General features: G+C 42.8%; 1 protein-coding gene across 1 annotated transcript in view; it reads left to right on the top strand.

Annotated features, from left to right (window-relative positions):
* The window catches only part of LOC119658907 (protein unc-79 homolog), a 71,686-nt gene that overhangs the window by 32,068 nt on the left and 15,476 nt on the right, over positions 1-24,142 (top strand). Inside the window, 8 exon segments of the mRNA XM_038066713.1 lie at positions 4,891-5,039; positions 5,107-5,840; positions 5,969-6,040; positions 15,846-16,116; positions 16,172-16,814; positions 21,075-22,484; positions 22,547-22,725; positions 22,790-22,944. Coding sequence (XP_037922641.1) covers positions 4,891-5,039; positions 5,107-5,840; positions 5,969-6,040; positions 15,846-16,116; positions 16,172-16,814; positions 21,075-22,484; positions 22,547-22,725; positions 22,790-22,944 — 3,613 coding nt within the window.

The following is a 24,142-nucleotide window of genomic DNA, read 5'->3' as shown; positions in this document are numbered from 1 at the left end:
GAGTCCAATTTTCTCCACTCGGCTGCGTGAATCCTTGGAATTTCACCCTTCAGAGCAGACTTGACAGTAGATGGCCGGATTCCAAAAGCTGGTTCTGGCCCCATCATTAGTTTGTCAGCCTCCTCATTACCAGCGACGCTAGAGTGCCCCGGCACCCACATCAGCAATGATTCGTTCAGTCGGCCAAGTTTCAGTGGCACCTAATGACAACTCCACACCAAGTGGCTTGAAATGTTCCGTGTCGGAACAGATTCGAATGGTATGACCCCTCCATTTTAGTCGCGGACATTCTTCTTCTACCAATGAAATGGCATATATCTCCGCCTGGAATATGGTCGTCATTATTCCTAAGGGTCGGGCTAGTTCTATAATCGGATTCCCCGAGAACACCCCTTTGCCCGATCCGCCCTCCATGACTGACCCGTCGGTGAAGATTATTAAGGGGGTCATCCCGTGTAAAGGCCGTTTTTTGGCCTTTTTAGAAATTCTTTGTGGAAAACTGGAGAAAGATACAAATACGAATACGCCATAGATTTATCAATATCTCGAGCATGCATAGCAATTTTTCCAGCCCGATCACATAGTTCCTTATTGAAAAATAGGGCCATTTATATACCCATCTCCAAAAAAGGTGTTTTTCTGCTGGCACACTAGAGGGCGTTGCGATCATCTTAGAGAAAAAAAGTAAACGGCATTTTAACGTACAGACTTAACTACAGTCCGCAAACTATGATTATTAAAAAACATTAAAAACTAAATTTTTAGTGCCGTGTTAATCTTTTTTTTTTTGAATTTCAGCGTTTTTTTATGGCTTCTTCAATGAATAAAAAAAAAAGCTACTAAATGAATCGCAATTATCCTAGTTTGCGGACCGTAGAAATATGTTCTGAATAAGTCGTGAAAATTTCAAAGAATTTGGTTGGATAGATTTTGGGCTATGCTGGCAGCCGGTTTTCAACATACGGTTTTGAGAAAAACGCATTTAAAAAGTAGAATGCGATTTTTAGCTATAAAACCTTAGCTGACCATTAATCTGCTATACCTAGTCCATAAACCTTAGGTTTCTTCAAGAAACACATTTACAGCCTTGGCTTCAATTCTTGTCCTTTTAGCGAAGTCATCCGAACGTCATTCGGGCTGACAAATACCAGCTTTATTACGGCGATCGACATAAATCTGGCATGCGACTTATAACGTGTTTAACACTATAATTTTCGATCAACTCCGAATATCAAAAAATCACTTTGCCCATATATTCTACACTATCTCTAGATACAATTGATGCCAAAAAAAATTCCATTACGCGGATCCCACACACGGGATGACCCCCTTAAGTCTGTAATCTGAAAAGACTCATGGCCATTTGTCGACCATTCTTCTCTTTCGGTGATAATGGCAGTGTACGTCTTTTCGAAGACAAATCTGGAAACCATATGATCTGTCGGCATCAGGGCTACCGGATATTTGTCAAGCAAATTCCAGATAGGCGCACGTGTAATTGGCCGCCTTTCCACGCCCCAATGGTATCGAGTCGTTGCTTTCCGTTTAACTCCGGGTGAATGGGGGGTAAATTCAGGATAGCTTCAAGTGCCGCAGTCGACGTAGTACTCATTGCTCCAATAATACTTAGACAACCAAGCCTCTGAATCCGCGTTAGCAGCTTCCTGCTGTTAGCAAAGCTCAGTCTCGGCCACCAGACGATGCATGCATACGTCAAAATGAGTTTTATTATAGATGCGCCTAAAGTGTATACTTTTTTGGACATGGTTTTTTCAATTTCTTACTAGCCCAGGAATGATACCATCCGAGCCTGCGGACTTGTATTTATGAAACGAGTTAAATGCTCATTTTACTTGCTCCAGTGATACTACTTTGCATGCCAGATTCCGGTCTCTCGGTTGAGGGCTGTATGCACCTGTTGGCCCCGAGATTAGATTTTGGATGCTACCTGGGAAGTGCATTTCAAATAAATGGTTTGCCGTTTCTTCATAGCTTTCTGTGTACCTCCCGTTCTGTAAACATAAATAACACAGTTTCTGGCTACGTTCTTGAACCAGAACCCGCTTCAGCTTTGAGGTTTCCTCAAAAGAGTTAGTCTTTTCGCAAAAGCATCTCCATGATGATCGTGTAGTCGATCTTATGCTCTTCTTTAGAGCCTTCTGTGCCTCTTTATAGCGATTCCAGCTAGCGCCTGAATCACACTTCAGAGCACGGTTGAGGAGCATCCTTGCCGTTTCCCTTTGTTTTACCAAATCCGAGCTCCACCATGGTGTTTTACCTTTCTTTGGCATATTGAGTGAACAGCTTTCTTCGAAAGCTTCTCTCATGCTAGTTGTGATGGATGGATGCGTTTCCCAGGAATCGTAACTCGGGCGCTCAATTGTATTTTATACATCACCCAATCTGTCTTCCGGGGATTCCGAAATGGAGTCGGTGGAGGGGGATCAATGCGTGTGCGATTTGAGAGTGTGATATCGTTTGACACTCTCCATTCTCCGACCAGAGCCGCGATGTCAGGGAATGCCACCGTGATACCGATGACCTCTCGCCTGACCACGTTGAAGATAGTGGGTTCATTACCCAAATTAAGGATCTACAAATCTGTTCCTACTAGATACTCCAATAGTCTCGATCCTCTTTCAATGAGGTTGGAACTTCCCCAGCATATGTGCTGAGCGTTGATATTACATCCTGCTATTACCTCCATGCCTCTACTTTTGACCGAGGCAGGGAAAATACATAAGATATAATAAAGGTGCATACGTTTGGCGGAATGACTCATATGGTGACAGAATCGTAGGTGGTGGAGGAGGAGGAAAAGATGATTTCATCACGGAGAGGGGACTTAACAGATATTAGCACAACTGCGCCAGTTGGCTTGCCAAGCGCAACGTAGTCTCTGTCACAACGAAAGACAGAGTAGCCTTTGAGGAACTCGGAATCTGAAATCCTGTCATCCAACCATGGTGTTGGAATACTAAGATGGACAGTTTGAAATCCGACAGCTTGGTCCTTAGACCCCTTACATTTTAATAAAACAGTGCAAAGTTGTGAAAATCATTTAAGTTCGGCGAGGAAGGCGGGCAGGCAATTTTCATAAAGTTTAGCCCTCTAATAAGGCTTGACAAAGAACCCCTGTGGCCAAAAGGAAGGTTGGACGATATCATCGAAGTCGTGGGGATGCGTCACTTTGAAGGAAGCAATCACTTGGTCAAGAGAGCCATCCTTCGTCAGTTTCACACATGAGAGAGGTGACAAAGTTGAGTGGGCGTTGCTTCTGATATAAGCCAGAATTTCATCGGAAGTGGTGGAGTACGCTAGCCTCGACACGAAAAGTTGTTTTGGCAGCGAGGCCGCGTTCAGCTGGGGGCCGCCCGGGCGACATGAGATCGGAAAGGCATGCAGTTCAGCGGTGGCGGGCGTCAATGATACGCAGGAAAAAGCGTGTCGTAGAGCTAATGCAGTGACAGTAAAAGAATCATCAGAACTGCGTAGCGGAACATATCCCTCGGATGGAGAACGATTATTAAGTTGGCTTGCGGACGTCATCGGGCTGGTACGATCTGTTATAGACGCACTGGAACAGTCCGTGGTAGATAAAGGCGGAGAATTAGTCGACCGGGGCCGCTCGGATATGGCGCCAGTATTGCTGGCCGCAGTCGCCAAAGGGGTATAAGCAGAGCCATTCGGCGGTGTCCGAGAAGCCAAGGCTACGCTCGATTAAGCGGCAGCTTGAGGGAGCAGAATTGATGGTGCTTTTAAGACTGCATGTTGAATCGACGCTAAAGTCGCCGTGTGTTGATGCAGCAGTTGAACTGCATCAGATAACGTGGTACCACAGCAGGCATTACTAGGATAAGTAACGTTCGGTGAGAATTTTGGGCGAATGTCTACGAATGCAGAGGGAATCCCCAAACATTTGGCGAGGAAGGTCATACCACAGTAACCATCGCAGTCTAAAAATTTAGAGCGAATAGATTCCGGCTCCTTGCAAATAGCATTTCGAGGAAGCCGCCATAATAAATTTTAAAATGGGTTGAATACACAGCCATGGGAGACTAACGATCAAAGTGTTATACCGTGTAGACACTATAGGCAGACTATATAGGCAAGCGCGTTGTCACAGAACCACGTGCACTTACGATCTATTCGACCACAGAAGATATAACAATTTAGTGTAATTGACCGGGGAACAATAATTACAAAGTTGGATGAAAAATATTGCTGCCGGAACAAAATGATAAGTCTGAGAAAGAAAAATTAAAGCACCCAAGAAACGCAAAAATTAGTCGTTTCACACTTTCACGAGGTATTGACATAACGCACAGCACCAGGTTAATCGGGGAAAGGGTCGAAGCTCAATATAAAGGGAAACTGCAGAATATTTGCGATAAAAGTGCATGTAACACGTCCATTCGACTCGAAGTTCGATTAAAGAGTTAGCATTGTATTGGGCTTTTTTTTTGTTCACTAAGCCAAAGTGAACTGAAGTATGTACAGAGAAAACTGTACCTTCTGAAAATATTCAGCCAGGAAAGTATGCAGTAAGTGTGACTAACCAAACATCATGAGTCGCAACAAACCACTACACATATACAAAGCAGAGTCCTGGATAGAGATTAATTCGCCGGATACTTCCAGATAGATAATAAACCACTGGTTTGTTCGGTCGGCCGAAAAAAAATCATCAATAACCCCAAAAGTTCAATTCACTAGATGGTGATGACCCTCCAGTACGTCAAATATTCCAATCTGCCTGGTTCCTGAATAGGAATTCGTCTTCCAACTCGTTTACGATAAAGGCGGATAATCTACGATGCTGTGTGGATACACCGGTGTGCCTCTAATAGAAATTCTTGATACTAATAATTATCTTTCTTACATTTTCAGGAAATTCCCACGGTGAAAAAACCTGACATCCTTTACTATATCCTTCAATGTTTAAATATTATGGTCCTACATGGTGATGCCCTTACGAAGGCGGCAAGGGATCACCGTGGCTTCTTCATTTGGTGCCAAGAAAACTTGATCATCAAAAAGTAAGTGTTTTTAATCATAATCCGTAAACCGTCCAGATATTCCTAAGAATCTTATTATTTTTCGCAGCATTTGGGAACTATGCAATGCCGAGCAGTCTCATATTTGCCAAGTTTGTGTACCAATTCTCCTACACTCCATCACTCTGCCACTTGGATCAGATGTATTCTGGCGAGTTGTCCAGGAGGCTTTTCATGATTCAGATTGGCGTGTCCGATTCACTGCTGTAGAACGAGTCACTGTTATTACTCGATTTATGGATTCCACACCACTTCGAAGTGAGGTCGGACTTCAAACTGCTATGGCTACTGCACTGTGTCACCTAGTCGCCAGTATGGACGATATCAATGTCCATGTAGCACAACGTGCAACTTTATACTTGGGAACAATTCATGATACAGCCATTCGGGCACTTCTATTTTGTCTTGAATCACAATTTGATCTTTTCATTGTGGATAGACCTGTTGTTCTCCAATCCCTCTATCAGCTTCATAACTCCCTATCGGATCGTCGTATTCTAACTTGGGATTTCTTTTTGAATCGTTTTGATACACTGTTCGTAGAAGCACAAGTGAATTTGGAAAAAAGTGGAGATATATCCTATTTGAGGGATCTAAGGAATTCCGAAAATGGTAGTGAGACGTTATCGACTAAGGTTAACAAGGCACGGGAGGCATTGAGTCAATCAGACACCGCAGCAACTATGGCGAAGACACTGAGTGCTTCATTCGGGACGAAGTGGCCCTATAAAAGGACAATGTCGGCTCCTGCCAGTATCATTCCAAGACAGGACTCCAAAGTTGGTGAGTTGATTTTCGAGGTAGCGATATGATGTGATGCTCAATATTTATTCATCAAATCAATCTTATCCTTAAAAGCCAAAAATCTTAGTTAATGAAATCAAATCAATAAACGAACTCTCTCCTTTCAGAAAAGGAAAAAATCTACAGTCGCCAAATTTCAGCTCCCATTTTAAAGCGGAAAACTTCCAGATTTGGCCTGGGTCAGTTTTTGTCTGGAACTAATAATAGTTGTGCAAACACTACTTCTACATTAGCTCCCTCGCAACATGTATCACATCATCATCATCACCTTCCCCATCATCACTACCATCCTCATCATCCTCATCCAGTTCATACTCATGCATCCACCCTCCATCATTACCAACCATCCCATCAAGCAGCTTCCGCCGGCTTAACATCACAACAGCAACTTCACCAAAAACATCACCCCTCTCACCCAACTCCCACCACACTCAACTCCGCAGCAATAGGCTCCGGTTCTACGACCCATCCCCAACCATCCAGTATTTCTCCTCAACCACCATACTCATCATCTCAGAATCAGCCTAAGCATTCTTCTGATGGCTTCAACCCTAGCCTCGGGGCATCAGGTAGGTGGTAGTGCATGCATGATTTACTTCTACCATTTTTAGTACTTTCTTGCTAACAAGAGACATGATGTATTGTGTGATGAATTTGAATCCTCCTTTGTTTTAAAAAATAAGATCCTCTACCTGTACTGATTGGCTGAATGTTGTTAAAAGTGTATTTCGCTTATTCGATGGCCTGTTGAAGCTGAGAGGGTTGAAAATGTAATTCGTCCTCGTGACTGTTGATATTCAAAATACTCTTCGTTGTCATCGAATCACGAAACTTTCACCACATGATACATCTTTTGTGTTTCGGTTCTTATCACGTGAATATCGCGGTCAACTCAATAGACCAACAGACAGCCAGTAAAACTGTATTCCAACTAAAAAGTCTATACGTATCTTTTATCCTCATGATACAAGGAAAGATTGTTTTCAGGTGCTTATAGAAACCTACATGCATAGATAAAACGTGACACACAAAAATAATGTTTTTTTCCAAGGTGTTGGAGCTCTCCCTAATTGTATCCCTCGTTAATATAGAAATCTGCAGTGTTGTGTAACTATCTATCCAACAAATATTCTTATTTGATTTTCAAGATGTTATCTTATCTGTTGTAGTTAAAGTAGTGTTATTGTATCTCTTCAGAAAAGCATTACTTCGCTTTATATTGGAAAGTAAGGCACTGACATCACAAAAAATCGCGTTCTCGAGTAGAAGGATTGAATGAAAGTAAAATATAACTATGCGCGGAAATATCCTATGTCCATTATGAAGCGATGTTTACCTGTCATAGTAACGCAAAACCATAAAGTTAAAGCGAAGTAATGCTTAATACTATTTCCAGATAGTATTATATTTTAACATCACAAAACCATACTCGAATGGATGAAACACATTTTCATAAATATTTATCATAATGTTAGCTAAGTATCCCAAATAACTGCTTGTAGAATACTGAAAATATAAAGGGAGTCATTTTTTGGCATCTCAAATTTGGACCAACAATACTATCTTCTCAATTTAGTCAAACAAATATCCACATTCAATCAATATATTTCTCTTTCAAACCCACCGCTGGTGCAAGTGATGCTACCCGCTGAAGTTGGAACACATCGACACCAAAAAACTGATGCCTAAGGCACCCATAGGCTTCTTCCTCATTACAGGATGAACAAGTATCATCTTGGAGAATCCCTGTTTTGTAAAGAGTTTAAAAACCAAGCCTTCAATTTATCCGCGCTGGCTCAACAACATCCTGTAATTTGTATTTCTGAAACCTGGCGTGACGGCAATTTACTGAATTGTGAGCTTGCCGAAGGGTATTTCATTTTCCGCTGCGACAGGGATCGCGCTGCGTCCCGTAAATCCACTGGTGGTGGAATCTTAATTGAAATTAAAGATCAACTCCGCGCCGAACTCGTCTTTTCCTCCTCTAGCTCACCACATGATTGTGTTTCCCTACGTGTCTCCCCACCTAACTCCCACCCGTTTATTGTAAGTATCTTGTATCTACTTCTCCTGTGGTAGCTCTTCCCACCTGTACGAAGAATTGTTTGACAGCATATCGAAACTCCTTACTGATAAATTTCCTTCCCTCCCTTTCTTCTTCTGCTGAGATTTTAACCACCTGATGCTAAATTGACCTAGTCGTCCAAGCCTTCCTATTGCTTCCAGCAGCTTCTTTCAATCCTCCCTGCTTTATGAAGACCTTTACACCTTTTACCTTTATGAAGACTTTTCTGTCCTGGATTTCAACACCTCCAAAAACTTCTTGGGCCGCACTCCCGATCTCTTCCTTTCCAATCTTCCCGAGCGCCACTTCTCTATATCTCCCCGCCCATCCCTTAAGCCAAAATTGGCGCTCACCACACCCCACTTGAATTTGATAGAAAATTCCCCCCGCTCATACGGCAAAACTGAACGCAATTCTGTTGAGTTCAACTTCTCGAAAGCCAACATTGACGGTCTGAACTGAACCTGAGCGTCAATCAACTAGGATCATACATCATCAACCTCTACGTGTAATCAAACTCCTAGCACCTTTTATAATATCCTGTCCGATCTCCTTTCCTGTTATGTCTCTTCTTGTCCCACTTGTTTTTGTTCCTAGTCAACTTGGTTCACCGTAGAGATCGTTAAGAAAATCCAGCCGAAACGTGCTTTGCAGAAGAAGTTTCGGACTTCAAAGAATAACCCCGATCTTGTCCATTTCGAGGCTATGCGCTCCACTGTGAAGTTGTTAATTAAAATAGCCCATAAGAGATACTCGTTGAGTGTCGAGGCCACCCTTGCCTGTGGCAACTTGCAATCCCTTTGGTCTTATCCCCGTAACCCCACCTAATTTTTACCTCCTTCACTAGCCGTTAACTACCATCTCATCTCTCTTCTTGCGTCTTCCTCCAAAATCCTTGAATGATACGTTTACGACCGGCTGACCGCGCAATTCGATCACCTTATTGTGAAAGAACGGTATGGTTCCGTGAAATACCGTTCTACTGCTTCGAACTTTTTGGTCTTTACCAACTTCGTTACTAAATGCCTTAATTCACGACAGGAGGTGTATGCTATTTATACCGATTTCGTCAAAGCCTTTGATACCGTTGACCACAATATTCTTCTCTCCAAATGCTCTCTACTCAACTTCCGCCCTCAGTTATCTCTTGGCTTTCCTCCTACCTCTCTACCGTTTCTGCAAAGTTTCCTTTCATGGACACTCATCCCTTTCTTTCTCTCCCTCCTCTGGTGTTCAAAAGAGTTCCATACTTGGCCCCCTATTATTCCTGCTTTTTGCCAATGACCTCCACTCTATTGTCACCTGTTCATGTTTGCTGTACGCTGACGATCTTAAATTATTCGCCTCTGTTTCGTTTCCGCTGGACTGTGCTCTCTTGTAATCTAGCCTTGACATTTTGGTCCATTGGTACTCGGCCAACAAGCTGACACTAAATGTCAGCGAATGCCACTTGATGTGCTATTCACTGAAACCCTCCCCCACATCCTTTTCTTACTCTCTTGGTGGACAACCCCTTTCACTGCTGACCTTCGTTCAAGACTTCACTGTAACTCTTGAAGATAAACTTTGTTTCAGTTCAATCGAACTTCCGAAATGTCTGGTTTTATCCTGTGTTCCTCATCCGACTTTATCTCATTTCAGCCCTCCTTAACACTTTTCAACTCCCTTGCCAAAAACATACTTGAATATTGCTGTGCAGTTGGGTCTCCCTTGCGCAACCGTGATTGTGACGCTCTTCAAGCTGTGCAACGTAAATTCACCAGGACCCACTCTTTTAAAAAGAACCTCATTCGGGTGGACCACCCGTCACAGCTCCGCGTCCTCAATCTCCCTTCTCTGCAGCAACGCCGCATCTTCCTTGATATGTGTACCATTTTCAAACTCTGTAATTGCTGCTCGGCCGATATTATTTTTTGTATCGCCTCTCGAAGGACGCATAGCGCAGACATTTTTGAAGTATCCTTCGCGCAATTCGACATTTACTTTCACTCCCCGATCCTGAGGCTGTGCCAGTTCTACAACGGCCTACAACTTGGATTTTTGTAAGAAATGTCATTATCGTTTTATTTGAATTTAAAAGTCCATGACTAAGGTACCAACTGTCAATCAAATCAACGACGCGTTGCATACTTCTACTCACCGTTCCGACCAGCCGCTAGCACAACCCCGTCATCAGCATAGGCTTGGGTGCGTATTTCTCAATTTTATAGTGCGCATAGTGATGGGTCGATCAATATGCTGCACAAAAGTAGTGATAGTGCACCTCCGTAGGCAGCCTTTTGTTGCTCCAGTTGTCTTGTGGCGACAAACATCCACTTTAGCACATAGGAGTCTCTGCATTAGCCTAGCATAGATCCACTTAACGTATGGTCAACACAATGCTCTCTTTCAGCATAACAAAGCTTTTGGAAATACGCACAGTCAAACGCCCTTTCACTGTTCAGAATCAGTCCCATCTCGTACTCAACTTTCAGACTTGCATCCTAAACCGGTCTCTCCAAACATTTCAGCAAGAATAATGTTAAGCTGATCTGTCTGAAGTTGTTTGAGTTTGAACAGTTATGTTCCCCATGCTTCGGTATGAAGAAAATCTTGACGTTCTACCAAAAAGAAGACACGTAGCCCAGAGCAAGATATGCTAGAAAGTTATTTCTTAGCAGTCGCTCTAAGTGCTAGGCCCTATCCACGGTAAGTGCTTCGAAGTGTTTGAAGGATAATATAGAAGCTATAGCACTTTTTCATTGGTAACCAACACTCTGGCAATGTTGCAATTCTCCTTGCAATGCTTTCGTCTTCATTTACAGAAATTACCAAATCTCCCTCTTCCACTTCTGCCACCTGTTCAGCTGGATAATTTACTTCCAAAAGAGTCGGTACTGACTTAACTCTGGAGTTCGTGAAGGTCCCATTCGGTTTTCTAAGAAGGTCAAACTTGACGAACTCACCCCTTTTGAGGATTCAATTCCTCATAATATGATCTAAAGGAGTCTCGTTTCGAGCACTTAACGAACCTTTTATATTCATCCTGTGCGTTCCTCAAGCTTAAGCGGTTTGCATTCTTATTGAAATCGCAGTTTTGGGTTCACCAAGGAACTATTTTACGGCATTTACCTCTTTTGATCTTATCAGTGTCTTCAAAACACTATAAAAGTGTCCGATTCAAAATTTCCAATTGATTTTCTATCGCCAAAGAAGTCTTTAGTCAGGTGCTGCACTTTATTCCAGAAATTCTTTGAACTTTGTCCATTCCGTTTTCTTAAGACTTCGTCTAAAATAATCAGATTGAATTCTACGTATCGTATGCATAGCCTTTCGGTTATATTTTCGAAGCTGATAACAGCAGGTTTCATTTTTTGGCTGACTTGAAAACGTACTCCGAGCACACGGTTTACTGAATGGCCAGTATAATATATGGTGTAGCGGCTCTTCTCCAGGAAACCAGTCCCTGTCCAACGTATCTCTTGCAACACTCTTACATCAACCTTCTATTGGAACAGGGTACCGACTAGCTGCTCAGCAGCATTTGGTCTGTACAGGAAGCGCACGTTCCATGAAAAAATGCGCAACTCGTTATTCCGCTGTTGTTGCCGGGTTCGTCGTACATTTTTTCCCTTTTTTAGAAGCGGAATACTCACCTTCATCCTTCTCGTCTATAGTTTTTCATGGAGAAAGAACTCCCAGCGATTACACGTGAAGGTCGAGATAGGGTTTGGTAGTAGAGCTGTTGGTTCAACAGGCGTTTCCCCGGTTTTATGCTCCATCGTGGATACGAAACGTGCCCTGGGACCTATACTACTCATTGACCGCCAGGATTGCATCACAAGCTACAACTATCACTATTCTCCTCTGGTATTGTAAGATCCTAGCGACTTTACTAATCCAATACCATAGATTTTCTTAAAACCAACCAATGGCTCTTGCACGTGAAATGTATACATAAGGGCAGTCCTGCAACTTTGTTAGGCTTGCAACCAGTAGATAGAAAGAAGCTTTGCAATACTCCAAGTTAATTTGATTAACTTCTATATTTGTGCAAGCTAATGTAAAAGCCTCCGCTGACTGAAGAGTCTGCCCAGTGTCACCTTGTTGGTCCCCAACTTCCTCGAAAACGCCGCTTTCTTGCGTCTGATTTTTTGGATATTGTTATACTTAATGGTGCAATGTCCTCATTCCCAAGACCCTGCGCCTTCTTTCGCAGTTCCTTCTATTGCCATTGGCTGAGACACTTCCCAGGTTCATGGTATCTAGGTTGCAAGGATCCGTTTCCACATACCGGTATTAGATCAATTGCGATCACATTACAAGCTTCCATTTCTTACGTTTTTCCTGGCAGAACTGAAGTGAATCTTCCGACAGGCAGCTTACACTCCTTTGCCCTTTACGGCTATAAATTCCCTCTGCCGATCCTTCCTCTCCCGTCTTGTGGAAGAATTAGGGAACGGTACCATTGATAAACTTGCCGTAGTCAGATTTCCGGTAAGTCTCATTATAGGAGTTGCCGTACTCTACTTTCTGGCTAATCGCGCCGTGGGCACTGAGTGCAGTGTCCAGTAAACGTGTTGAAATCAGCCCATTGGTGAATAATCTCGGTAGGTAACAGGGTGTAACAGCTATTTTATATCATGGACAACAATTTGAAGTTACTCATTCTCTAGATGTAACATATCCAGTGCGACTATCTCTTCCTAGTCCGTGGTCTACTGCATGTTGAGCGATCTTCAGTTGAAATCACCGCTTTCACTCGGAGTAATAACAACTCCGTTCATGTTCCTGAGCTATATGACCTTGTAGGCTAACGGACCGGCCGAAAGCATCAGACATCATTTCCAGTGTTTCCCCGAATACATCTTAAAGCTCCTGCACAGTGTGGAAAGAAAACGCAGAAATTCCTGAAGGAATTATCTACGATTCAATACCCGCACTGAAGTATCGCTACTTAGGCCCAATTTTGGCACACTTCAACAGATTTATATTAAATAGTCAGCACGGTCGTCAAAAACCAGATCATCACTTTTCGCAACGTAGATGAGTGTCGCCAAAGACGAGATGCTGAAATCACTGTCTACGGAAGATGTTGTGGTAATATGGCTACCTTGTCAGAGACTTGTTACTGTAGTTTCCTATATTTACTTCCTCACCGTACGGTAGCGACTTTCCACAAGAGAAGAGATCACCTACACACTCAAGTCCAGTAACTCATCAAAGGAGGCATTGGCCTCAATAAAGCAAGCCTCGGATCTGACGCTTTTCCAACTATCACCAACCTGTCATGCAGCCCAAGGTTTCAGGCTAGCTCGAAAACTTGCTTGAACCTACATACTTGAGTACAACGTGTAACCCATTCAATATTACTTTCGATACGCTCAATGTCTACCAACGAAGCCTCCCCGATTTTCATTGCAAACAAGAAAATGCTTTACATCCACAAGTGCTTCTGGTCTGGTGTAAACCATGACTACAAAAAGGTGTGACCTCAGCGACCAGTCCTAACTAGAACCACCCCTTCGGAAGAAATAACCATTGAAATCGATTAAATTCTCCACAGTATCTCAATAGAACAGGGAAGCCAGTTAAAGACCAGTCTGGTGGTTGACCTGAAGAAACTAACAGAAACTTAGTGTATCTTCGAAAGACCCTGATCTGAGATTTTTATCCACTAAAACAACCCAACTTCCCTTGCTCCGTGCGTGTACCATAGGTCATTAATTACATCACGAGGCAGAGTTAGTCTATTCTAGCTCGGTCTCCTTTCTTCTATAACTGGGTGAGCTTATAATTAACCCCCTCATGCTTTCTCTCTAACTACTCTTTTGTGGTGCCCCCTATGTGCCCAGTGACCTTTTTCTGAACGTTTCCGTTGCTGTTGCTATCTATTATAGACATCTCTTTCGGGATCTATTACTGCAGGAATTTTTGTTGCGTTCGGAGGTCTCCGGATACAATGAGTTCCTCTCTCTCACTGGAGAATAATTTTGATAATTTCCAGCAAAAAAATAGAGCCTATGCTCTACAGAGATGAATGGCCTATGAGTCATCCCATAACAATTCAATAAGTTCTCCTCAACGGATTTAGGTTCAGCTCTAAGCAAAGTTCTTCCGGATAACCAACTATTTCGCCGTGGTAGATACTACCTATCACCCTCTGAACTTCTCGTCTGGCTCGGCGACCTCTTTGATGAGATATGTTATCTTAGGCGGCAGACAACCCATCCAATTCGAACTTCCGGATGGCCAACTTATGCGCTGCATCCACTGGTAGTCCAGTGGCCATATTGGCTTTTCTCAGACTCACAATGGATTCTTCCCCAAGTTCCTCCAACTTAATTTGTTCTTTTAACAAACTGCAACCTCTAAATGAGTTTTAAACTTTGTTATGAAAACCCTACACCCACACTGGATCACTAATATGCAGCTCTTTGGCTCCCGCTGACAATCTTGCCTAGTTTTTTAAATCGAGAACAGCTTTACCTTTCTTCAATAATGGTGCTGTTACCGGAGATGCAGATTACCTCAGTTCACAACTTTACTTTCGTCTGTGCCTTTTTGTACGTAACTTTAGTCCATCTACCATTATTTTTTAGCTAAGGCTCCATTTGAAGACGCTCGCACTTGGAGTCACCTGCTTCTTCCTATCCGAAATTTAGTTTCGCTTCCCGGAACTGATAGTATGCCTTTTTTTGGACACCTGCTGGTTCCCGTGAGAAACCCCCTTTTTTCCCACCAGCTTTTGTTTGGCCGTAAGCCAACGGGAGTGCGGTTAGTAGCCCGCCTGCCATACTGTGAGGATAAAATTTGTTGGGGCCTCTTTCTGCTTTCGCGGAAGCGTTTAGGGAGTCTGTATTCATCTCGTGTTTGCCTCGCTATAGCGAGCTTATCAATTGCACTGTGTAAAGTGTGATGATAGCCCTATACTACATTAAGGAGTAGCGCAGATCTTAGAATTCAAGAGCTTCTCCTGAATGTGCCTACTTCCTGGTTCTACAGTACCTCCTGCGATCGCCTCTCTTGAACAAATGCAGTGGGCGTCAAAATCGGCCAACGATTCCCATTAAGCTCATCCCACTCCGCTTTTGTTGTTGATGTTGTCGGTGTACTAAAAACCTATCCACTTTGGTTCCTGGACAACTACCCATTTCTAGCCATTAGCCAAGGTCAAATCTTGGTTAGTGTTTTTTAAGAGATTGTTTCGCGCTTAGGAAAAGCCTGATCCTGTGGTAATGGAAAGTACTTTCACATCAGTTTGGAGTTCCTGATATCACACGGCGCTATGCTGCGCCTGGTTTTGTCCTTTATATCCAGCGCATCTCCATCTATAATAGAAAACTTCTTTATTTGATCATCCAAGATATCAAACATTGTGCAACTAAATAGATCGACCTGGAAATAGATATTTATGTATGCTTTTAGTTGTTTCGTAGTTTAGATATCTTCGCTTTGAAGAACATTGTTTCCTTTAGAACTTCCGCCTCTACATCTCGTCTACTAAACTGTGGTATGTGAGTTTTTTCATTATATAAATATTTCAATGTAATTGCATGCTTTAGCTCCAAACAAGTCATAATCTTAGAAGCAGCAATCACATTTCAAAAGAAGGATAATTTAATTAGATAATTGAAGAAATAGTCCAGCGAAAGCAAGTGAAATTACTATAACAAAGGCGAAGGAAATAGTTGAAAAGTGATTGTTCTTGAATGTAAATAAATAGAGACAAATCGAATTTTATGAATTCCGCAATGAAGCACTCTAAAACTCAACCTCCAACTTAACAACTTTCAAATTTAAATTTGGCCTCCTTGTCCTCATTTCAATATCATGTTAAATTTTCCTTCCCTCAAATAATAGAGTGCTTTATTGGTGATAATTTCGAAAAAAAAACAAAACCAACTTCCAGTGTTTACCTCAAAATATGAAAATTCTAGACGGCCACCTACATTCGATTGGAGGTCCTGGTGATGAAAGCAACTTAACCGGTATTATCCACCGAATTATTGACCTAGAAGAGTCTGACAAAGAGACTATACACCTCTTGGTCTTCCTGCTGATGCAGTTTCTATCTAGAGTGGATCAGGCCTATCCATCCGAAGAGCGTCCAATTGCCAGGACGCAAAACATTGTCCTGAAACATTTATTCCTCCTACTGGGATACAACCAAATGGATAAGACATTTCATGTTCCACCAATCAAATTGCGGTAATTTGAACTAATCAGTAAGTTTATTCACTGTTAATTCAATTATGTTGCTCAGGTACTCCGCTGTGTTTAACGCTTTCATCGCCAATCTTCCTCAAGTACTCGACCAAAACCATTTGATCGGATGGACTATATTGCCATCCGCCTTACAAGTCTTACTCTACAGTCCAAGTCCAGCAAATAATTACTTGTCAACCGTAGACGCCCATAGTAACACATATAATTACTCCTTGTGGTACTTAGAAGCTCACGTACGCCGCAACTGGTTGATGTCAGTCCTTGTCGTTCTTTACAAATACCAATACACGCAGCCACCACTTAACGGATATATTAATAATTTGATACGAATTGTGTTGAATTCTCTGAAAGCTCAGTTCCACCAGTGCAAAAGGATTCCGACGACTACAGTCGTCGATGTGCAGCTACCAAACAGATCGCGTGATGTTAGCCAACCTTCATTGGGGACGGATCCAGATGAAAGAGGACCAGACAGCCCGCCACCAAGTCCTCTATTTCCTTCAGAGGGTACCAGTGGAGCATCCAAAAGCAAAGTACAAAGCAGTGGAATTTCCCAAAAAACGCAAGTGCATCGAAAATATCAGAACTCTAGTCTGGAAGCTGATGATACCGAATCAGAACTTGTTGCGATACCAGAGAGCGATTTGTCAGATAGTACATTGCACGGAAGTAGTGCTCCGGTAAGTATCAATTTTTTTGTTCTTTTTGAAATTATTTCGCTCTTTTAGACTAGACTTTTAGAGGATGACCTAGAGAAAAGAACTATCCCAAAAACCTAAAAAATTGACGAAATTGACCGTGAAGGTCCGCCCGCAAATACTGAAGCTCCATCGGAGCGCCTCTATGTTAGCCAGGCTCAGGAATCTGGTAGGCCCCTTTGAACGCTAATCCCTCACGTGCCATTATATCAAATTCCCGTGTCTATATCAGTGCGTGGGTCCGCACCGGACTTGAATATAACCACACAAACATAGGGATTCGCGTAAGCCTAACGAGTTAAACCAAAACGGGAGCTAAAACCCGAAAAATTGAAAATAAAAAAAGCAACGGCTGGACCGCACGGCTAGAGCCGTAAATCTTTGGACCCAAGTGCCGCGATCGAGGAGGGGAGATCCACGACGGATCACAGTCTCGTTTCCTGTTTCTTCTGCCTCTGAGGTTCCCTCTCTTCCTTGACACCCTCCGGCCATTACTTTGGAGGTTGTCCCTAACTGTGTGACTTTTGCAGGGATTAAATAGGAGGAGAGAGGAAAGGAATCCTCAGATCCAAGAAGGTTAATTCTGCTTCATTACACGAGATATATTCAAAGGGAAGAATCAATTCAAAAAAAGAAAAACAAAAGGACGAGAAGCTAAAACCATCCTTAAAGAAAGAACTAAAATAAAAAAATACTAAAATAACAAAAAAAAGAGAAAATAAATAATAAATAAATAAAACCATAAAACCGGCGTCAACAACACCACGCCGCACTGGAGGCAGCAGTTTCAGTACTCGCCGAAGCACTCTTCTCCACCGTCCAGCTAAGGTTTTCGCTGAGGTTCGGGACGAATTCCAAAGAGCGTGTATAGAATTCTCCGAAATAGATCCTTTGCATATACCAGGTACTCCCAGGCTCTATACATCTCCAGCAACTCCGAGAATACTATCTCAAAACAATGATGAGGTTGCATCTCAACTGTGTGCTGATATGTAGCTGCTGCAACTACAATCACTTGTGTATTGTGGTGCAGTTACGGCTGTCAGATTGCACGGTCAGAAGATTCGCTTTGGAGTTATTGATTTGAGTGGAAATCAACCATGGAAAATTCACCTGGAACTTCGGCGGGACTCACTATGGCAGGACATTGCTAGACTGATTCAACTCAGCACTGCAATACCAGCAGACGGGTGAGAAATAAAGTGCAGAGGGTTTTACAGAAACTATGCCATCCCCAGCGAAATACCCGTAGTTGAAATTCTGGACACACTAAAGCAGAGACTTTTTGTCGTATGCAGTCGGTTACCAGGTTATGGCGAAAGTCACTCCAGACGTGTCCAGAATGCAACATACGCGAGGAACTAGCGGAGCTTTTTCATATCTCTCAACGAATCCGAGCAGAGCGTCCAGATAGTGCAGTTTTCAGTGACGTAAGCGAAAGAGAGGTCTAGATCGAGTGCAAAATTTCTGGTATAAGAAATTTCCCAGCGTACACAGTTGGTTGGCACACAGCATAAACCAGATCATGAATCGGCCGGAGGATTTTCCACCATTCCTCACTGCGGGGATTATCTACTTTATTCCTAAGAGGGACTCTTTGAGCCCCCTTTGGTTATGCATGGCACTGAACCCCCTTTCATGGCTACTGAATGATGTTGGGGGGCATGATTTTGCAATAAAGCATGGTATACTTGATGTACTTAGATCACATCAATTGATTGATGTATTGATGACCGTCTTAGAAGTCTGTTGCGAATAACAGAAATGTTCAGCCGTGATATTTGGATGGAGTTTGGATTAGACAAATGTCGAATCAGGCAAATCAGCAACAGATCAGATTTTCTCTGTGCGGCAAGCGATGGAAAAACTGTTGGAAAATGGGCACCATCTATTCATCGGCCAATGTGCGATTCCAGATAAAAGCAGCAGTATCACTCTCAAGACCATTCGACATCAACAACGGTCTACGATAAGGCGATGCCCTATCATGCGTCCTCTTTAACCTGGTCCTGGAGAAAGTGATCGGTGATGCTGATGTAAAGCAAGAGGTACGTTCCTCTTTAAGTCCACCCAACGACTGGCTTATGCTGACGATATCGACATCATGGGAAGAATCACCCGAGACGCACAATGTACAAACTGCCTTCATCCAGATCGAGCAGCCAGCGCGAGATCTTGGGCTGCACATCAATGAAGGCAATACAAAATATATGGTGCCAACGTCAGCACCGAAGACGAACTAGCCAACAACATCAAACCGCACTGGTCAAACAGGAGGAATAAGGATAGGAGAATTCAACTTTGTATCGCGATTTGACATCGGATGCCAGTCCACTGAGCTGTGAATGAGTACCTAAGTCAAATAAGGGTAATAATCTCGCGCGAGCAAGGCATTTCGGGTTCAGAGCAGGGAGAGCCACGGTAAATGTTGGCACACAGCCGCTGATTTTGACGGATAGTACTCCTCATAACGCCTGATGTCAGAAATGCCTTCTATCCCGTAAAATGGACAGATATGCTATCTTTTGCAGATATTAATGGATTATCTGCGAAACCGCTCTCTGCTCTATGAAACACTGGAAGAGGGAGGAGGGAGGGAGTAGCACACAGGTCCATCCTAGGGCCGGACCTCGGAAACACCTCCTACGATAAGCTGTTAAAACTCGACATGTCGGAAGAATCGCACCTAGTCGTTTATGCAGCATTTGTTGATGGACGCACTGTTGAATTGACGCAAAGCAGACTTAACATATTGATGCAACGGGTAAGCGAATGACTGCTCATGGTTTCAACCTTTCCCTGAAGCAAACTGAAGTCGTTATCTTGACCAGAAAGAGAATTCTGACCCTGAGTCACATATCGATCGGCGAGTTGACTATATAGGTAAAATTCAAACCAGCAGTTAAATACCTTGGCTTAATGCTCGGCTCAAAGATGAGCTTCTTCGAACAAATCGAAGCAGCAGCAAACAGAACTGCAGCTGGAGTCTCGGCCTTAAGTCGGCTAATGGTGAATCTTGGGAACTCTATATTTACCAAAAGTCGTCTTCTTATGAACTGTGATGCAACGGAAAGCATGGTGAGAATGATTATTTCCTCACGCAATTTCTAAATGTGCATGCCGGTTTTCAGTATTTCCTGCACAAGATTAGGAAGGCCCGATTGCTTTCGTCAGCAGTCTTATGCAGACACGGGTGATCTCTCTCCAGACAATATTGCCACAGAGATGTTGAGGATCGTTTTCGGGTCCTTCTTGTTACGAACAAAATTGAGTTTGGCCGGTGGAGGGTCCAGAGAGCAAGGAGTTCCCTGAATTAAAAAATCCTTTTCTCCTTCTTGGTAAAAAGAATTCCTTGACTTGATGACTCCCTAAGCCGGGAGAGCTAGCCCGATGTAATGTGACAAACGCTTCCAGGATAGTTCTTTGTTGACAGGAGCGTGTTTAGTTGGTAGTCCAATGGCATACCGTGGCGAAAGTCCAAACACGCATTCACCTACCCTACTGTGAAAAAAAGTACAGTACTAGAGGAGTCTGTAGGATTTCGAATATCATTCTTAGATTTGATGATTCCTCGGTAGCTCAGAATGAGATGCACTCCTAAATATTTGATTGCTTATACCAGCAGAATTTCCACCCGCTAATAAAGTAAGTAGCGGATAGCTGTCACACCTAGCGTTACTAACTAGTCCAGTCTTCCTAGTGTTAGCAAAACATTGTTGATACACTTTTTATTCATCACTTAAAATTCTTAAGAAAGACTTGGCTAATCAGATGAATCGATGCTTGATAATCGCAGTCCAAAAGTTGATTCACTTTCGTAAAATTTTCGACAATCTTTGATGTTAAAAAGCGACCATCAATCGTTATCCTCATCGAGCCTTTTTAATTCCTGCAACAATTTGTACCACTGACAAATGTTTAAGGCACCCATGGCAACATCTCCATAGACCTTCCGTAACCGTATTGAAGGTTTCTTTGACGGTTTTTCCAAGTTGAAGCAAAACTTCACGTTGTGCCTTTCTTGAAATTCCCTTGGGTGGCGACAATTGGTGTAAGCTCCATATCCCCCCCCCCTTCTACTACCGTATTCATCTATCATCTATCGAAATTCGTTCAGTATTCAGCTGAGAATAAAGTATGATATTAAATTAAAGTATGAGAACATTTTATTATTATTTATTTATTATTTAATTTATTTTTTAATTTCTTATAAAAATATATATATATCCTCTATACCCCTAGGGTTCTTTCGACGATCCCCTGCACTTCGAAGACATTGTAGCGCCGCTTCGTCCCGAAATAATCAAAGGTAAAGCTCACGTAACAACTGCAAACCTAGCAACAGCTCATGTTGCAATTTCAACCTTAAAAGCCGCCGAATATTGTGAGGACAAATCCACAAAGAAAACCCAGTCCCGTACTATACCACCAGCCACGACTGCAGCTGATAAATCGGTTGACAAAACGATTCAACAAACTTCAACTAAAACTATTGACACCCAAATTCTTTCGAGCCAAACTAAATGCAGCCTCCAAGAAGGCGTCCGTATGATGGTTACACCCTCAATGTTAGTTACCGGTGAAGCTCGCGAAAAAGCTGTATTGAACCCACCTGTTGACATTCAGCGGGCAGTGGTAGTGAACCAAGCATCTACTTCAAAAGGAAAAGGGGCAGACATGGCTGCTACTTCGAAAATGCTCGCTAGCATTGCTTCTAATCATATGAAAACCTTAGGAGCATTACCTGGATTGGATACGAAAATTTCTTCAGATGGACGTCCCATTCAGGAAGTACTACCAACAGTGGCAGGAAAACCTGTATCACCCACTGGTAAACCAAATGGAAGTTCTGAAAGCCCATGCTTACCTGAGGCCAAATCGCAGACTGCTGTACCAAGCAAAGCTTTAGGACACCAAAAACGGATAATTGATTCAACCAGTACATCCACATCCACAGGAACATCTTCATCTCCTTCGAATGGTGAGCCTAAGGCCACAACCAAGCCGATCAACAAACAAAGTTTCAAACATATAAAACAAACATCTTATGGCTCTCCAGAATCGCCACTATCTAAAATGAGTGTTATGTCCCCACCAAGTGTTGAGGAAACCACAGTAGATGGATTGCCTCCACCTAAAAATATCGCACAACTCGAAATACCAACTCCAGAAAGGTTACTTCCCATTGGCTCATCCGGCAAGGATGGGGTTGTAGAACTTGCCAACAGGATGCGGGAAGCACTAAGTATCCCTGATATCAGCCATTTAAAACAGGACAGTCTTGATAAATCCGAAGGCAGCACTCGTGGTGAAACTACCCCAAGCCGTGGAAACTCACCACGAAGACTAATTAAACAAGTAGCAATGGAATCACCCCCAGCAGGCAATGGAGACGATTTGCATACCTCAATTTTGAGAAGTGTAACAAAGGACACTAAAGCTGATAAGACTGAAGCACGGGACATCACCATGCAAAAATCAGCCAGACCAAAATTACGTAAAGTTGGTCCATTTGCAATAGATTCACTTTCAACTCCTGATATTCGCACACGGTATGCTGGCGCTTGGCCACCGAGCAGAGATGCAAGGGAGGACTCAGATGCCGATGAGGAGACTGGAAATGGAAATACGTCTGCATCAGAAAATAAGCCGGTAAGTGCTATAGGTGAGTTATTTTCCAATTACCTCACGCTATGTTTCTGTTCCTTTTCTAGAGCTGCTCAAGGATTGGTGATGACTGCGTCTGCCATCGTTGCTCCGAGTGTGGAACAATGCTCGAAGAATATAGTGATGAAGAAGTCGGAATTCTGATTATAATCCTCGGAACTTTCATCCATAGAGAACCAACTATGGCCGCGCCATTCCTTCCAGAAATTTTGACTATAGTTTCAAAGTAAGTTTCACTAAGGTCGGTGATTATCTTTTTATCAATGTTAACGTTGTTGTTCGTTGATTAGGTTTGCAATGCACTTCACTTTTCCTTGGCAGTATGAGAGTACAACTCACCTACCTGGTGGATCACAGTCAGTTGCTCATCAGTTTATTCGCTGCGTCCTTCATCAACTGGCTCCTAATGGTGTTTTCGTGCAGCTATTTCAAACACAAGTTCCAGGTGAAACAATATTTTTAATTTTTAATAGAAATTAAAACTTTCAGGTTTCGTCGTCCCCCCGCAGAATCTGCAGATAGTCCCTAGCTTCTCCAGTTGGTAATTTAGCCTGCACTGGCCCTTAAGTATTCCTCCTATGGTACTAAGACTCTTCCTGATGAAATTTAAACAATCCTGCGAGCGATTTGGCTTATGGCTCCCCGTGAATACCTTGGATTGTTTCATTCCTGATAAGTTCGCCCAGTAAAGCTCTTCCAACCGTTCTTCTTTCTTAGTGCTATGGTCATGACTCCTTAGACATGCCACACGTTAACTAAATAAATAAGGTATGGTTGACAATTTTCTAAGGTTGGTTGGTTACTTTAGAGGCAGTCCTGAAAAACGCTTATGCAAACTCAATTTAAAATCACAGCCTTCTTTGACCTACGTACATACTATGATGTGTTGGCTCGAAGCCTATAAAAGGCAATCTCCTGGTTCTGATTCCCAGAAGCAATTGGTAACGTTCAAATACGCTAAGGTTTCCGTGATATTTTCCAGATGCATCTCTGAAATTTTCTAAGAAAAATCTGCCAGTGCCTGTTGCCTGACTCTCTCTAGAGCCGACCGAGAACATAGGAAGTGTATAAGGATTTCTCCCTCTTCTCGACAGCTGTAATAGTTTGTCTTTTCGCCTTTGAGGCACGGTAAGTGAAAATTCCACTCTGCGTAACAGTTAGGTCTTCATCTGCTGAAAGCTGTCCCGCTAATTTATCCGCCGGCCCATATCAGTTCAGTCCAGTATGGCACCGCAATCGGCTTAAGTTGATTGTAGCTCTGGTTGAAGAACCCTAGCATGAGGAAGTAAACTAAATAACTCAGAAAAGCTATGTAATTTCGAGAGGAACCCCACTCGGACTCAGCCATCCGTTTTGGAATCACCGGTAAAGACCATAGTGACAATACCTCCTTCAACTTCCGGTTCTTCCGAATTCTTCGAGTTGCAATTTTCGAAGTGAAGCTTTTGGTAAGGCTAACTGCTCTTGTGGCATACTTTGGTGGGGTGGTCCACAAATCTATGGACAGGATGTTACAACCGCCCCAAGACCGTTTGAGAAAGATGGAGGAACGAATTACTATAGTCTGCATGGCCGTGCAACACGCAAGTATGTCAGGAAGCAGGTGAGCCTTTAGTAATAATATTCACTATTCATTTGACTAT

Source organism: Hermetia illucens, chromosome 6 (assembly GCF_905115235.1).
Source record: "Hermetia illucens chromosome 6, iHerIll2.2.curated.20191125, whole genome shotgun sequence".
Classification (NCBI taxonomy): Eukaryota; Metazoa; Arthropoda; class Insecta; order Diptera; family Stratiomyidae; genus Hermetia; species Hermetia illucens.
Note: the sequence above shows the minus strand (reverse complement) of the source record. Positions and strands in the feature narration are given on the sequence as shown.